The sequence below is a fragment of the Acipenser ruthenus genome, chromosome 1, assembly GCF_902713425.1.
Source record: "Acipenser ruthenus chromosome 1, fAciRut3.2 maternal haplotype, whole genome shotgun sequence".
In the NCBI taxonomy this organism is placed as follows: Eukaryota; Metazoa; Chordata; class Actinopteri; order Acipenseriformes; family Acipenseridae; genus Acipenser; species Acipenser ruthenus.
The window spans coordinates 63,452,574-63,471,048 of NC_081189.1; the positions used below are offsets into that span (position 1 = coordinate 63,452,574).

Consider the following 18,475-nt stretch of genomic DNA (forward strand, 5'->3'; position numbering starts at 1 on the left):
GGAGAGCGCACAGAACCCGGCCGGACCCCATGGAGCACCATGCCAGATGACATGGACCAGAGAGGGAGAGCCGAGCGGCGGGCAAGCCAGCCCAACAACGGAGGTGCAGTGATGGGACAACGAGCTGCGAAACTGCCCAGCTCTGATGGCACCACTAGCTGGGAAGCTTTCCATTCCCAGCTGGCAGTGCTGGGCAAGCTGTGCAATTGGAGGGAGAAAGACAAAGCCCAGCAGCTGACGGCTGAGAAGAGATCCCCAAATGGTACTGTTGAGCTTGGCTGAAGAAGAGATGAGCAGTTGACCCATGTACAGTGCTGGAGGAGGTAGTCTACCAGGTTCAGTTGTGCACCAGGAACTGGCGGGTGGTCCTGCACCGGGATCGCCTTGCCTCTTACCATAGGTCAGGGCTGACAACCAGCCCCACCTCTCCAGCTGTCTCACCACCGCTTTTGCCATCTGGATGGGATCCTCCGTTGCTGTCCACCCCTTCATCAGGTCTAGCCTCCCCGGGCGCCTGTGGGGACCCCCTTCTCTCCACCATTGGTACTGCAGGTTCCCCCTGACCACCGGGACCCTGCAGTCAACTCTCCCCGCCGTGCCGCCGGAAGCCTATCAGGTACCGGGACTTTGAATCCAGCTCGGGGACCTCCAGAGCGCATTGCACTCCAGTCACTCTGGGGGAGGGTTGTTGGGGTTGTTTAATAGCAACAGAGACATTGCATCGCGCTCTAGCTGCAAAACAGGACTGTGTTTTCCATCTAAAGGCTGCCTCACTGCTGTTGGAGGTCATTTGTGTTGTCTGGAAATCCTGGACGGGACTGATGTAGTGATTGGAAGTGGCACTAATAACGGAACTGGACTTGCTTGGCATCATGTTCGGGACTGTTAGGTACAGCAGGGCAACCCGTGGGGCTGAGGTGGGGCAATGTTGCGATTCTGTAATTGAAATGTAATGTGTTCTGTTTACAAACAAAATAACCAGTTTAAAATATCCAGGTTATTGTAACAGTTCCTCTTTCTCCAGGTTAACCCCGAGGTCCTGCTCACAGCCCCTTTTATAGGGGAGCTGGAGGGAGGCAGAGCCCACCCCAGCGAATCCGCACATGGCTGGATGGTGATGGGAAACTCCCCAGCCCAGGGATCCTTGAAAGGCACCCGCCATTACAACAATAATAATAATAATAATAATAATAATAATAATAATAATAATAATAATAATAATAATAATAATGTGGTACGTGTGTAATGTCAGAAAGCGATACATTGTCACATTGAAAGTGGTACAGATTTTGGTTCATGTGCAATCAATTGCGATCTGATGGGTGTTTTCCTATGGTCAAACAGATGTAAAACACTAGAAAACATGATACATTCAATTAAAAAAAGATGCAGCATAACATATCAAATTTGAATGGGCATTTCCCTGCTTTCTTTGGGAAGTTGTTTAGGCATTGTTTAGACATGGGGAGCATACTCGAAGTTACAGTTTTGAGAAAACGCTATTCAATGTAGAAAATTTGCAGTCAGCGTATAGGTGCATTTGTTAATTTTTTTTTTATTTAAACAAATGTAACTCCCTCTGTAGTACACTTTAAAGTTTGTTAACAGCAGCTGTCTATATTTAATATAAAACAAATTAGTTACACGTGGAATAAAATGAAAGTTTACAAAACACGTATTTCATATCCAAAGACTTATGCATTGTTTTTTGATGAGCGTTTCAATAAAGAGAGGATTAACTCGCTCCTGAGAGAGGACACGCCCCTGATATTCAGTCGTTAATCCATGGTTTTTGAAACACTCAGTGTAGTGAAGAAAGTACTAGCTGGACCATCATGGCAAATCACACAGCAGTTTGTGCCATTTTCCTCATTATCTGCGCATTATCTGGATCATGCCTGGCAAGGCGAAAACTTTTAGTTTTTCTAATAGATGGCTTTCGTTATGATTATATAAACGACAACGAGTTGCTCTCCCTGCCTGGTTTCAAAGAAATTACAGACAGTGGTGTTAAAGCGGATTACATGACCCCTGATTTTCCAAGCCTTTCGTACCCTAATTATTATTCTCTCATGACAGGTAAGCGTTTCTGTTTTAAAATGTACCGTAACTTAAGTTATTTAAAAAAAAAAAAAAGAAGAAGAAAAAATTCACTATATTGTTTAGGGTAATGTTGTATTTGATGATGTAAAAGTTTTGCTAGGTACTGGTTAAGTTTGTTAAAATAAATTTGATTGTGAAACGTGAATTTCATAATTTACTTTATCATTTGCAAATTTGGCAGGACTCTAGTGAATCACATATTTGACTGATAATTGCTTTTTTTTAAAAAAATGGAGTTTAAGTAGTAGGAAATTGGCCAAATAAAGTGTGAGATGAACCACAAAATAACAATGAAATTGCACGTCACAAATATTGAAATCTGCGTTGTATTATACATGATTAAAAAATAGCACCAATAATCATTACTTCTGCTTGTGGAAAATGCACAAAACTTTTTTGAATGAGGGTTCAATAATGAATCCATAAACAGTGATAATGATAATAGAATCGTTCATTATTTAATTAAGCAGTTCTTGTCTAGTACATTGTGAATGGCCGTGGGATACAAGAGTATGACTTTTCTTTCCTAAGGTAAATGTACGTTTTTTTAAATTTATTAATTAATACAGTAACATTCTGTTCACGTCTGTCCAAGAAAAAATAGCCATTTATTTGGAGATATTCTTTGGGGATCGTACAAAAATGCATTGCGTGTGTGGATTCTATTACAAATATACTGAGTGTTTTCCAAAACATCAGAATATCACATCTTTCAAAATACGTGATTTCAACATGGCAACTACAGTACATAAACTGCCAATTTTATTGCTGTAATCTGCAAGAGATACATTGTAGGTGGTTTGGGTGGTAGACACAATAGTAGTATGTTGGAGTGACTCTTTTGAAGTCGATTTGTAGTATTGTATAAGACAGAAACAAACTGGATTGAGCTTCCTATATTTATTTTCACATTTTAAAGCTTTTGATTTGCTCATTGGTGAATTAAGCTCTCTGTTTTTCTAGCGTGCACACCAATGGATATGTGAACTCCAAGCATGTCTAATCATCTCTTATGTGAAATAAGTCTAAATGCAGTGTCCATGTGGTTTTATGGTGTAAATTGGCTATTCTTTATTTTCTTGAATATTTTCAGAGCAGAAAATAAGTGTTGCATTATTAAAACTTTATTATCAGCTGTATTGAGATACTTTTTAAAATAACAATTCATTTTTAAACTTTTACACAGCCACCCGCTTTACAGCCGCAAAAGCAAAAATCCACATAACTAATTAATTGGTAGGCTTTGGTTGCTATTTCCACATGAAAATGACCTAGTGTTTAACTGTCAGAAACCCAGTCCCCCTATAATGCTCAAACCTGTGTTGTGTGTGAGCGAGCTCATTTACAGCAAAAGCTCAGGACATGTCTCCTCAATCGACTCTCAGCCTTAGTACTGCAGTATTAATTTGGCTTTGGTAATTGGCTAGTTACGGGTGGTTTTCCACTTGCTATTTGCCGAGTCAAGCAAGAACCAAACTGTGAATCTCTGGCCTCACAACACATTTGAATCTGTCTCTGGCCAAGCACAGCCCGATTTTCATCATTACATTGCGTCAGTCAGTACACTCAAGGAAGATGAACAACATGGCGTGCAACTGCATATATTCAGTAATATATGAAGAATGAAAAAAGAAAAACACAACCATAACCTCTGTTTTCGCCATTCTCAAGTTGCCCCTTGTTACTGTATCATTTACATGCAATTTCACTCTTTCATTGCACGTGGCGTATGTTGCATGGCTTGGGCTCTGCAGTGGAAAAACAACTAGGCTCCTCCTAAATCACACCGGGCTGGATCAGCACGGTCCCGGCAAGGTTGTTCCAGCTAAAAATATTGTTCAAAAGAAACCCTAAGAGTAGAGATGCACAATGTTAGCAATGTTTTTACTCCTTTAAATCGACATTATTCCCTTTAAAAAGGCAATAGCATCTTATAAATTGTCATTTGCCCTGAGAGAGTTCATCCCTTCCTTTCTCTACCCTGTATCTATTTAAGGGAAATAACTTACATTTTCAAATATAATTTGTAGATTAAGTCCCTCAATCACTGAGGATGCTGCCAGCATCCTCTCCCAACATGTAAACACCAGCACATATTATTGTTATTGTTATTATTATTATTATTATTATTATTATTATTAATTCTTAGCAGACGCCCTTATCCAGGGCGACTTAGTCATAAACAAAAAACACATTTCAAGAATCACAGTACAAGTATTAATACAATTAAGAGCAAGATAAAATGCAATGACTTCAGTTCGAGTAAGTACAAGTATATTACAAAATATGAATCAATATCATAGCAGATAAGTGTCAGTGATAGTTACACCAGGATACGATTAAATGCAAAATACTACAGATTGAATAACACTAGTGGCAGATTACAGTACTCTGTAAAGTACATGATTAAATGCAGTAAAATAGGGAGCAGATAAGTGCAAGTAAAGCACATTAAGGAAGAGTGATAAAGTGTCCAGAGGGAAAAGAGGAGTTCTACAGGTGCTGTCTGAAGAGGTGAGTCTTGAGGAGGCGCCGGAAGGTGGTCAGGGACTGGGCAGTCCTGACATCTGTAGGAAGGTCATTCCACCACTGCGGGGTGAGGGTGAAGAAGGAGTGGGCTAGAGGGAGGGGAGCGTAGAGGAGGTACAGCCTGTCTTCTAGTGCAGAAGGAGCGGAGAGGTCAAGTGGGGGAGTAGGGAATGTAACACATCTACTTAGATATATTTTTAACAGAGATGGTTTACAGAAGGAAAGCTAACCAGAGTTAAAATAAATCCATTCTTTTTTTCCTGCTAAATGATTTTTAGAAAAATATTAAAGAAAAATAAGACACAAAATAATAATAATGGTTACGTCTTTATGTGCCAATTGATAATTAGAATACTTCCTTTTGTTTTAATAAAACCCTTTGCACATATCTACTCACAAAGCATGCTGATACATATAAAGGCAACAAAGTAACAAAGCAATCCACAGATTAGGATGAAATATGAATCTCAACTCAGTACAATATTGCCAAGGACAACTGCCAAAGTAGCTGTGTGAAACCCCCCCTTGGAGCATTAAAAAAACAGAGAAAATGCAGCCTTGTAAAAATGAAGTAAGACTCCAAACCTTCTTTAGCAGGATGAGAAAGGTATGGGCAAGGAGATTGCAATGAATGAATCCCAGTGCCAACTGCCCAGGGCAAGCCTGGATGCACATTTTTAGTGTTTAGAAGTTACCCGGACAGCAATATTTAGTTGGGCCAACATTGGGCTTGTGTCAACAGTTTGGCTCGTCGGGCCAACGTTGGAACAATGTTATATATAAGTGCTGCAGTTCGGGCCAATGTTGGTGCGACGTTGTTTTTTGGTGGTTAGGAAACTGGGCCAACGTTGGCATATATTTGTTTGTTTTTTAGTTGTTAAAATAAAATATTGTTCTGTAAATGCTTATTTAATTATTCCACTTCCATGACTAACAAGCCCTGTCCTGCTGCAGATATGGCCATGTCTGCCGGATTATTTCATAGACTGTTCTGATGAATACAGTTTCTGTTTAACGTAGCTGAAGTTGTTTTACTAATTACATATTGGACACATTTTCAAGCGAGTACAATTGGATATTTTCTTAGATAAAAACAGTTGTACTCATATAAAATTGGAAGAAACAAACAGTATCGCAAAAAATGTAATATTACGTTATTGTGAAAAATATAATAATAATAATAATAATAATAATAATAATAATAATAATAATCTTTGTCATGCTCTTAACAAGTTTTGCATTCTGCGTTTTTTATCTTTACTGGCAGGAGAATTTCTCAAACTACAAGAAAATCTAATACAGTATTGATGGAAAAAATACATTTGTGAGTTAACAATAAAATGGAGATACCTGATCCATACTTCTAAACATTTTAAGTGTAATTTAACAAACAACAACAATTAAGAGAAGAACATGTAAACATAAAGAACAAAGGGTTTTTTTATTTTATTTTATTTTTTGCTAAGAACACACGAGAGATACATATTTAAGTTTCACAATTAATCAGCAGAATAAGAGGGAATCATTTTCATAAGGAATATGTGACAGGTTGGAGGGACTATATTTCATAGGAAAGTCCGGGTTTGGTGTGTGTGTGTGTGTGGGGGGGGGGGCTTATAATAAGCAGTTGTGTTTGTATGTATATATCATATAGATATACATCAGATAGATATATAATCCAAAATCCAAACAACAGATAGGTATATAATCCAAAATCAGAACTTTTAATACAAACGGTTCAAATACGTTCATTTAAAAATATTTGTATTTATAAATATAAATAATAATACAAAATACTTATGGTAAATTTACTAGTGTGTGGTTGAGTCTTAAATGACTTACTACCTACTGAAAATAGTACAGCTGAGATTAACAGAGGTATGCTAACAACTAGAAATGTAATAAAAAAAAATCAATAAATACTACGCGATGCTGTGTTACACGAGGAGAGAATTAACCTAGGCTAACTTGCACCAGGGGTGACAATTAGGCTAGTGGGCTGATGTTTAGCCTAGGTGAATTTTCACTAGGCTAAAATTGATGGGGATGACATTTAGCTGGGGGTGAGCATTAGTCTGTGACACCCAACCAGCGCCCAGGAGCATTCACCGTGACATGAACCACAAAAGACCATCCGGGCAAGCCACCAAGCAAGAAAAGAAAGTAACGCATTTGTTTGTGTGTGGATTAGAAGCGTGCCTGGAAACGAATCAAAGGCTTTTTGTAAGTACTGCAAATCAGAGATTTGAGCACACCACAGTGATCACATAACACACAGCAAAACTGAGAAGCATATGAGAAACAATGTTCCCTTTTCTAATGCCCAAATCTTATTTGACACCAGGATAAAATCGGTAAAAGTTGACAGTTTTGTCAAAACCTGCAAACTTAAACTGGCAGTGCACATTGCTTTCCATTAGAGCATTCAAACGGTAGATCAGTTGGGATGCATAATATACATACATACACACACAGCTATATATGGTTTCATATATATATATATATTAGGGGTGAGACGATTCATCGTCTATCGATGCATCGTGATACTTTACAACACGATACGATACACCTTTGTGTATCGCGATACAAGTTTGAAATGAGTAGCTAATATGCCACATTTATTAGACTGATCCTAGACATATCCCATTGTGCAATGAGCTGGCCAGATGCTTCTGGAATTTAAGCAGGAGTAGAGGAAACATTTTTTCTGTCTTCCATTTAGCAAACAGGGAATACTGAAACTGTACTAAAGGCTTCAGAAGGCCAATGGGAGTTGAGACAGCTGTGATTCTGGCCAGTGGGAGGGTAGATGAGGCAGAGACAGCCTGCCTTTTTTGTTGTGGACAGAGAGAAATGCGGAAGCGAGCAGTATCTAAAAACTCGCTGCTATGACTGTAATTTTACTGAAGTTACTAGTTTTGTATTCAGATGCTATATATTTATTTATTTGTCTCCTTTTGTGGTAGAGCATTTTATTTCATATAAATAAATAGCTATATGTATTTCTTTTTCGTTTTACCAGTTTTAATGCATTGCTCTCCTTTTAAATAAAGTTTCCTTATCATAATCCGATGTAAATGATTATTTTTTAAATATTGTAGCGATCTCGGTTACCGCAGCAGACGCATCACACAGGGTGAGGCAATCCACACACAGACGGAGGGGCGGGTGCGAACCTGGTACCTCTCGCGCTAAATAGCACCAATACCGCTGTACAAAAGAGCTGGCTCTTTTGCAAGGAGCGTCTATCGTTCTTATGTCTTCATGTGTGAATACGTCACCTACCAGCCCTGTCGCTGCTTCCCCCCTGTATACGCTACACTATATACAAGGAAAGTCTGTCATTTGTGAGGGAGGATAGGCTATAATCATTTTGAAGTGTATCTGACTCGAATTTTTTTTGCGGCAAGAATGTGTGTTTCCTGTAAAGCTATTTGTTAGATGACAAAACATAACACATTTTTACATTTCTTACTAGTTTTATTTTATATTTGTTCACCTTTCAGTGCGCTCTAATAATGTTTTTATTTGGTTGAACGATCCTTAAACTTTGATTTGGTTGAATATGTTACTTTCTTTAAAGAAATGTGTTAATCCTGATGAAAAGTACTTATTTAATACTAATTTTATCATTAATTTAAATCTAATAATTTAAATTATTTCTAACCACATTTAAAAACAGCACAGTATAGAATAGTATACAAAATAAAACTATATGCTTAACCTTAACTTGAAAAATACAGATACTTGGTGATAAAATGTATGGAATAATAATAATAATAATAATAATAATAATAATAATCTGAGTTAAAGTTAAGTATGATGCAATCAAAAATGCTGATGTACATTTTAAATAAAATTAACATCAGAACTTAATGCTGAAAGACTTGCTATTTAGATTTTTCTATAGCAACACATGAACAAACTTTGTACTTTAATAGTTATCAGACACATTGCTTTGTATTTTTGTTCCTCTCTCAGAAATGTGGTCAGGAGATTTGGTTAATTAAGTTAAATCTGATATCCCAGAAACTCTAGCTGACATACTGCTTTGTCTTTAAACTCGGACAAGTGCTATACTACTTAGTGGTAAATACATATCATTTATTTTCAACTGAATCTGTGTATAGATCTGACATTTTCAAGTCTGTCAAGCAGAATTTTTCATAACTATTGTGATACGAATCGTATTGTGACTTGTGTATCGTGATACGTATCGTATCGTGACCTTGGTGTATCGTGACCTTGGTGTATCGTCTCACCCCTAATATATATGTGTGGTGGTTGGTGGCCGAGAAAAATGGGGAGGCAGAAAAAAGGTGGAGGGCTTAGGGTACCCTTAAGCCCCCAGCAGCAGTAGAATCGTATTATTGTATTCGGACTGACAACACTTTTCATATTATTATTATTATTATTATTATTATTATTATTATTAGTCGACTTACAGATGTTACAGGGCAGTACAGGGTTACAGTGCAAGATTAATATTTAAATACAGTATAGTTTACAGTAAGTGCAAATAATACTACTGAAATACAATATGAAACAGGATGCAACAAGATAGGACTACAACAAGTTAAATCTGCAGTGACATAATAATAGTGCAATAGTGCAAGGATAGTGCATTAGCTGAGGATCAGAGTAACATGGTGCGTAGATCAGGGAAGTCCAGGGCATAGTAGTAGGAGGGTTAGATCAAAGATCTACAAGTGCAGTCAAAGCAGGGTTTACCACAATTTGGCTGTTAAAAGCATTTTCTCTACTAGCTAACAGAGAAAAGAAAACAGTAGCCCATCATAGTGTATTCTAATATAGTTAACTATTACACACTGCCAGGGTATGTTTAAAAATGCACTGTATACAACATGTATTTCAAAAACACGTCGCTAACATACTTTTCATAAAATATTTTCTTAACAAAGTTGTAAGGCAGACATAAAATCAAGCACATCCTATATAAACTATAGCTAAATAAATGACCAACAATTATATACCGTACTGGCAAAAAGAAAGTGAGTTTACCTGCACTGGGGAAAATAAACAAACACTGTTAGGTAAGGGCTAAAATGTAAATACAACTTCCACTAAGAGAAAAAACAAAAAAAAACACTAACAACTAGATTTGTTCCCAGAGAATGGAAGTAGTATTATAATATGAAAATAAATCTCGCTTACTGCCGCTCCTGATCACAATGCAGTAGATGGTGCTGGCTCTAGCTAGGTCTAGCCTATGTTACACACATCTATTGTAGGCAACCAGAACTGAAGAGCAGCTGCTGAACTCTGAACACAGACCTATCCAAATACAAAATAAAAAAAACAGTTTTAGTCATTTTAATATTAACCACTCAGAATGATTGCAAATATCAAAAAGCACAGGGGACAATTAAAAAATGATTAAGAAAATGAAATTTGAATTTACTCTTTTTACTCTTTTAAAGACTTAAAAGCATTGGATCTCTGAATCAATGTCAGCATTTCTGAATCATTTAATGGATATGTTAAATTGAGGGTTGTTATATCAAAGGATAGAAAAACAATATTGTCCTTAACTGAGAGCAACTTTCAGGACATCAGTGGATCAAAATAAAAAGCAACCCTATACAATATACAATATATTTCTTTACTTTGCAACTCAAAGCATTCATCTGTCAATGCAAGTAAACAGATATATACAAATAAGTATAGTAGTTTACTAAGTTTTTTCAACTGGTTTTTATAGTGGAATATACTATATCCATTGTGTTTAATGGTTTGCAGCCTGGCACAGCTGTCACTGACGCAACATTGGACTGGTTGTTTAAATCAAGGAGTGATCCCCATTGTAGTCTGTAATGGGCATCACATATCTGTATGACGAGTTCACTGTACAGTATTTTACTACCTACTTCAACACTGACACTATTGTCAGTTACAGTGTGTTTGTCTATGTGTGCTGTCGATGGTAGCAAAAGAAGAGCCACTTGAAAATTCTGTCATATGTAACAATGAATAAATGCCCTTGAAATAAGTGGTTATATGGGCCAAGTAGGGTGAAATCCATTCACTAGGATAAACCTCACGGCTCTTCTTAAAATTGTAAGTGTCACGCATCTTCACAAGGTTCTAAAAACACACAAAACAATAACGCATAATGGTGGCAGCTTTCGTCTGCGCCACAACAATAATAATAATACAATAAATCATCATAATAATAATAATAATAATAATAATAATAATAATAAATCATACAAAGGGACGGGACACTCCGCCACAGCATCACACAGAATTGTGTAGTAGTAAAATCCAGTTCTGTCAAGCATTTATAAGTTTTCAATAAGATATGATATTATTTGAGGAGGGGGAGGGGGAGGGGGGGAGGGGGGGAGGGGGAGGGGGAGGGGGTATAATATGGTACGATAATATTTGAGTGGGTAACTTAGCTTGTGTTTTTGATACAAGTTAGAAGAAACAATTGGGGCAACCTTTGCCCCCACCAAAATAATAACCCTACATTTTAGTCTTGGCACTTTCACTGCATATTCTCTCCGGTCATAGCTCACACGCTCGCTGAGTCGCACACACAGTTTCTCATTCAAGTTCAGCGCTGGACTGTCTCCAGTCCCCAGGCTCATGCACCCACTTATTATATAACCACCTGTCATTTCCCGCTGCTGTCAGGCTCATCAACCAGTCACATCTATGCTCTGCAACCCCTGAAAACAGCAACACACATTCTCCCCACTCATTCACTCACTCCCCCTATCCATGCTAAGTAACGACGTGACCCGTTCCCCTTACAATACATGTAACAAGACAGATGAGACAAACTGAACAGACAAGTCCTGCAACAAAGCTATTGTCCAAGTCATTATAATATATATATATTTTATTTGAAAGTAAAAATATATGAAAGCATGGCAACCTTTATGTACAACATTTTTTCACTAATATACATTTGAACAAGAGCTGTTGAGTATTTATTTTCAATTCATACAGTATTAAATGGCAGTGTTTACATGATAGTGAAAGAAATAAATTTAATATCAAGATCAATAAAGAAAGAAAGAATTGTCTATGTATTCATTTATGTATTCATTTATTTCAATATTTTTAATGTTATAATGGTATTAACAAATATATAGGCTATCCTTCAGGATAGCTAATTCTCAGAAAAAATATACGTTCCTTTTTGTCCAGTGGGAACCACAAATAGCGTTACTCTCATCAACGAGTATCGAGAGGAACCATACTTCCTTGCGCCAATAGGGACCACAATGAGCGTTACACTGACAGGAAACCAACATTTTTCAGAGCTCAAGATCAGAATCTCAGAATGATGACTCGAAAAATCTCCAAAATATAAGTCCCGAGAATTCTCAGTTGGCTGACTTCATCTTTCAAAATACTGCTTGTCTCAACTAATCATGTAGCGCTGACAGTAACACGCTTGCAAACTGAAGGTCATAGTTTCAACAAATCCCACGCATGTCAGGCCTTTTTTATATTTACCCACCCCAGCTACTAGGTGACATTTTATCGGTCCTACCGATAAGTATAATTTTACAGTGGGATATGTCGCTGTGTCTCCATTGATACAGGAGATAGCCACCTGACCTTGTGTCTGACACGAGACACCGCCCAGAGAGCTTTCGGAATTAAGGTCTGCTCACATCCTGTGTCCACTAATGCGTGAGTTTTCACATTCGCTAAAACCACATCAACAGTACAAGGCCCCTCCCAACCATTTTTCCCTAGCTTACCCCCTTCTGATGCCCAATTGCACGTCACCACATCACACTCCATCGCAGATGGGCATGACCTGGCCTGGTGTCCCAGCTGGTGGCATCTAAAACAGGTAGGAGGGAAGGAGGGAGAAAAGGTTAAATAGTTGTCCCATTGCTGGTATGGCAACGGGGCAGGGGCAGCAACTCTACCCCAGCTGGGGGCCAACCTTGGTCTCCATGGAGGGGAGGCAAGGTTGCCCATTTGGGCCAGAGATCTAGGAGGTCTCGGTCCAGGCCCGGGTGGTGGTGGAGCGGAGAGAGGAGGTGGTGCTTGGCTGCTTCATTGTGCTGGAGCGGCGAGTAGGCCGGCCTGAGCGGAAACCAGAGAGTCTTCGAAATCCTGGGCTAGTTTCACAGCATCTTCCAGGTTGTCGGGGTTGTGGCGCCGTATCCATGCCTGGGTTTCGGCACCGACCACATGGCAAAACTGCTCTACCACGATAGCCTCGCCCATCTCCAAGCTTGTTTTCTGGGCGGGGTTGAGCCAGTTCACCATGTGGTCATACAACTTCTGTGCGACAAACCTGGGGTGTGTATCCGGGGATCTCTGGTACTCCCGGAGCTGAACTTGGTGCGTTTCCCCCGTGATGTTGTTCCGACGGCACAGAATGGCTTGCTTTACCAGGTTGTACTGGGCGGCTTCGGCATCCGTCATGGCCTGGTAGGCTGCCTGAGTCTCCCTGATCAGGCAGGGTCCCAGCTGGCTTGCCCAGAATTCCTTGGGCCATGACGCGGTGGTAGCCAGCCACTCAAAGGTGACCAGGTAAGCTTCTGGGTCATCCTCCGCTTTCATTTTCTGTGCCCTTGCCTTTGGGGCCGTCATCACGGGTCCTGCTGGTACATTGGACGGTATCGCCAGCCCGACCCTCTCGATCAGTGCCGTGTACCGTTCCTCTCTCCATCTTTCCTCAACCTCCTGTCTGCTGTCTAGCGCCTCCAGCAGCGCCGCTAGTGAAGCGTGACCCATCCCTTATCTGACAAACTGGTTAGCAGTGTGCAGGTACAGGAGTGATGCAGTGATCAATATTTATAATTTATAAGTTAGTGTTAACCATAACAAAGGAACAGATCACTTCGCTACGTCCCCTTTTATATTGTCAATCATGACCCCTTGGTTAACGAGTGCAACCGCTCCTCCAATCTGCAGCTGCCACGTCGTTTCCCTTCCAGGTCGATGATTTAGTGTACCGTAGCCCCGCCTCCTTTCTAGATGATTTGACTTCCACCTAACACTGGGAATGAATTGTCTGGCCATCCAGTCCAGAGCACTCTGTTCCCTTTACACAGCGGTCTCACAGGTCGGGAGGGAGATTTATCACCAAGTATCATTCTGTCTCTGTCACATGCACATTCTATGAAAAAAAGTTTTAAACAAATTACAAATCCACCCACCCACCCACTTACTTCTGCCTCCCCTGACTCGGAGGTCACCAGCTGCCACTGATAGGTGTGTATTGGTGACTTTGTGCGACCAGTACTGTCCATCAGCTAAACACTGCCTAACACTGACAATCTTAATTGTAAATATTTGACAGAAAATGATGATGCTTTAGTTGGTACTTGGTAAACTTATGGAACACATTGATGGAAATGTCCAGTGTGATTTTTGACGTGTCTCCCGATGGCTTGGACCATCCAGTTCTGTCAATTCTTTTCTTTTTATGATTTCAAGGTGAATAAACCTGCTTGTTTTGTGCTGATGTCACGTTCATACCTTCTGCAGATACTATTTCCGTCAGCACATCAATTGCCCAAACGTTCACAAAGTACCGGCTAACTTGGGAAAATGTGGCCTCAACTTGCACAGATTCTTCTTCATCATAAATCCTGTGGACATTAGACTTAATCAGAAACCAGAACTGCTATGCATTATATTTCACATGTAAAGTTTGTATAATGAGAATTTTTCCCCGATTTTTATAAAAAACAAACCTTATGTAAAATAAACTCCAAAAAAAAATGTGTTAATATAAAAACTGAAAATGCGGAACACTAATTATAATATATGGGACAGAATACATTACCACACAATAATATGTCTCGAGCTGGTTTTGAGCATTGGTTTTAGTGCATTACTAGCTCAAAACCAAGTCAAGACATATTTTTGCGTGGTTATGTATTCTGACCCATTTTATTTGATGTATCTGTGTTTCTTAACCCTTTGCAGTCCATTTATTAAATGCGCGTCAGGCACGTCAGGTCTAATTAATTTTCACACGCGCAGTTAATTTTAGACGCACTGTTTAAAAGTATTTTTTTCCACAGTTAAACGGGTTTAAATGGCCCTGCATATCAACAAAGCACTCACTAGGCATCTCCAGCCCCACCCTTTCGTTCGCTATAGCTTTCACCTATGTAAGAAATAAATAATAATAAAAATAAGTCGTACATACCGATCAATCATCTCCTGATCACTCGTTTTATCACCAAACCTCAATAATGCGATCCAAGTCATTATTTTATTACTATAACATCTCAAAAAAGCTCTGCAAATGTCCGTGTTCTCTGTGCGCTGATTCACAGGCAGCCAGCTTGTTTACTTACGACCGCCCCGTTATCTGATACCAGGGCCATGTATGACTATTCATGAGATACGCCTTTTTTTTCCAACTTGTCTCTGCTCCTGTCGCTCCCACTTGGCAATTGAATGGTTTTCTCGGCTTTTTCCGGAGAAAAAACGACTAGAAACCCGTTTTTTTCGTTGCTATAGTGATGTCGGACCCAGTCCGACAAAGGACCTGAGAGGAATAATTGCAATGTCGGACCCAGTCCGACAATGGACCGCAAAGGGTTAAACCTGGTTGCCTTTACCTTAATTCCTAAGCTGTTTTTGTTTTGGTTGAGATAGTTTCTTTTGTTTGTGTCTAAACTGTGATGTGGATAGGGCGTCGGGAGCACAGCACGGTGACCGGCCGGCTGCAGCAGCAGGCTGAGATGAGAGCCCTGGCGACTGTGCAACGATGTCTGGTTCACCAGGGGGAGAAGAACGGGAGACCAGGCGAACGACTGTGCCTGGTGGTGCAGCAAGCTGGTCCAGACACAAAGTGTTGGGTGTCTGGGAGCCCAGGTCCTGGAAACGGTGGGGCTTTTCCTTTCCGGTTCTGGAGACAGCAGAGCTTCTCCTTCTGGCTCTGCACACTGTAGCAGCTCCTGTCCCTACACACAGAATCAACTCCTGTCTCTCTGGTTCTGCACACTGCAGCAGCTCCTGTCTCTACACACAGAATCAGCTCCCGTCTCTCTGGCGCTACACACAGAATCAGCTCCCGTCTCTCTGGCACTGCACACAGCAGCAGCTCCCGTCTCTCTGGCTCTGCACACTGCAGCAACTCCTGTCTCTACACACAGAATCAGCTCCCGTCTCTCTGGCTCTGCACACTGCAGCAACTCCTGTCTCTACACACAGAATCAGCTCCCGTCTCTCTGGCTCTGCACACAGCAGCAGCTCCCGTCTCTCTGGCTCTGCACACAGCAGCAGCTCCCGTCTCTCTGGCTCTGCACACAGCAGCAGCTCCGTCTCTCTGGCTCTGCACACAGCAGCAGCTCCCGTCTCTCTGGCTCTGCACACAGCAGCAGCTCCCGTCTCTCTGGCTCTGCACACAGCAGCAGCTCCCGTCTCTCTGGCTCTGCACACAGCAGCAGCTCCCGTCTCTCTGGCTCTGCACACAGCAGCAGCTCCCGTCTCTCTGGCTCTGCACACAGCAGCAGCTCCCGTCTCTCTGGCTCTGCACACAGCAGCAGCTCCCGTCTCTCTGGCTCTGCACACAGCAGCAGCTCCCGTCTCTCTGGCTCTGCACACAGCAGCAGCTCCCGTCTCTCTGGCTCTGCACACAGCAGCAGCTCCCGTCTCTCTGGCTCCGGGTATGGACAATCTTGCCGTCTATGCCCAAATTCTTCACAGAATCCACACGTGTGGTGGGACATCAGGGCAATCTCTCCAGTGGTGGGTCTGTTCCCCACAGTACTCACACCAGGGTGCTCCAGTTCTGGCAGAAACAACTCTCGCTCTGTTTCTGCAAGTTCTCGGTGCTGGTAGAACCAGTCCCCCAAAACTTTTGTTAGCCTACGAAGACTGAGTTGCCTTAGCTCGGCTTGTTCATGGCAGGGCAGACTAAAAAATGTCATCAGCATCCCCAGCTCCGAGGATGTAGGGAACCTGGCAGGGCTTGAGACGCTCCACTTTTCAATTCATGGCGGAGTCAATAGGGAGCGCTGTCCCACCCTGCCACCATATGTGGTAACGTCGCTGGCGGTCAAGGCTGGCCAGTGGCAGAAATAGCAACCTAGACACAGTAACTGCAGTTAAGTGCTTTTTGCACACTTTTAATGTTTGCAAATAAAATCATAACACACACAGGAACAAAATAACAGTTTGACAAAACACTCCTAAATGCACACAGCACAAGTACAACACCCAAGCACAGCTATCCTGGTGTTCTACACTAACTCACTTTTTCTCTCAGCACACTCCTACACAACCCACCCCAAACATTCATTCCTTTGTCCTTTTTTATAGGATGTGACCCAGCGTAATGACAATCAATTATTAAATTACCACCTGGCCACATTCCACTTTTCAGTAGATGTATATCTTTTGGTTCTTATTTATGTCACTGTTGTGCTTCTAATTCATTCTAGTTCAGTCCAGCCCGAACTGTGATTTTGGCTGCTACTGAAGATTTTTGGCTTGCTTTTTGTAACACTAGTAACACTTTTGGCTTTTCTGACTGTTTTGTTCAAGGTAAATTTCAAGTTAACTAGGTCGTTTTCTGGAATAAATAAAATGAGTAGGCCTCTGTAACACTTTGCTTTCCCAAATCAGCTCTAAATTAATTAACAGTTGTAATTAATTTTGCTCTAGATTTCTCCCACTAATGTACCTGTCCACACACAAATGAACAGTAACCATGGAATGAGGGAAACACTTTTAAGGTGCCCATTGAGTCGGCCTGGTAAAACGGGAGGGAATGAGTCACCAGTGGCAAGTACTCTACTGAGTTTAAATGCAGTAAATCTGGGGCTGGAAAGGTATGTTCTTAAGTCAGTCTTTATGTAATCTGTTTAGTAGCTTTGTGGTAAGTTTTTTTTAAAATATTTTAGTAGGAGTAGTCAACCAATGAATGTCAGTTTACAATCTCAACTGGTGCCGATTATCCACAATTTCCATTTTGGTGTACTAATGAGTTCAATGTTTAGAACTAAAATATACATTGTTGTGTAGAGCCAGCATTATTATTATTATTTAACGGTCTCAAACAGAGAAAAAAAGAAAATAAAGAACTGTTTTGAACCGTGAACTTTGTGTCTGTCGTTGTTGGAGCACCTTCATCACCTGTACACCTGAGCACTGCAAACCACACGTTCACAGACCATCGAATTAACACTAACTTATAAAATTCGGAGATGGTCACATTCTATACAAGTTTTAGTTTGCATGGCCGACCAGTCAATAATCACCGACTGCCGACCATGCTTTCGCACAAGCTCTCTGGTAGAGGCGAGCTGTTAACACCGCCTCTGCCAGACAACATCCAAACCAACAAGCACACTCGTTTTAAATAAACACAAAATACCTTCAAATCAAACAATTCAAATCAAAGCTTTGCCCTGCCCCCTCTAATTATATGCAGGGCTTTTCTTCCGCCCTGCCACAGGCACATTATAATCCCCTTTCTAAACTTTGAAGATAATGTTATTTAAGTACTACAGTATAGTCATATCATATCTTTACAGTCTTAAATATTGCTGTCACTAATTGTTATTTGACAGTAATGTTTTTTGTTTCTCATGAAATGTTTTATTTTTTTTACCTTGTAACGTGGGTCTTTCTAACATTCAGGGGTTGTGTTAAAGTTAATATTTGTGAATGCAGGTTGGAAAAAAGAATCCAATGAATCAGTAACATGTATTATACTGTACATAATGTCCAGCACTGAGACATAAAAAAAAAACACTGTTGACTTAGGTTATACTTTTACCTACAGTAGGTGGTCTTTTTTCCCCTAATAGTCTATAGAGCAAAAAACTCTGGCTCAGTGGACACCTTACCTTTACGAGTCTAACATGCATCGTCAGGA

General features: G+C 40.5%; 1 protein-coding gene across 1 annotated transcript in view; it reads left to right on the forward strand.

Moving 5' to 3' along the window:
- The first annotated feature begins 1,754 nt into the window (after positions 1 to 1,754).
- The window catches only part of LOC117420708 (glycerophosphocholine cholinephosphodiesterase ENPP6-like), a 31,556-nt gene continuing 14,835 nt past the window's right edge, over positions 1,755 to 18,475 (forward strand). Inside the window, exon 1 of the mRNA XM_034034249.3 lies at positions 1,755 to 2,079. Within this exon, the coding sequence (XP_033890140.1) occupies positions 1,836 to 2,079 (244 nt within the window). The 5' untranslated portion in view covers positions 1,755 to 1,835. The remainder of the gene's footprint in view (positions 2,080 to 18,475) is intronic.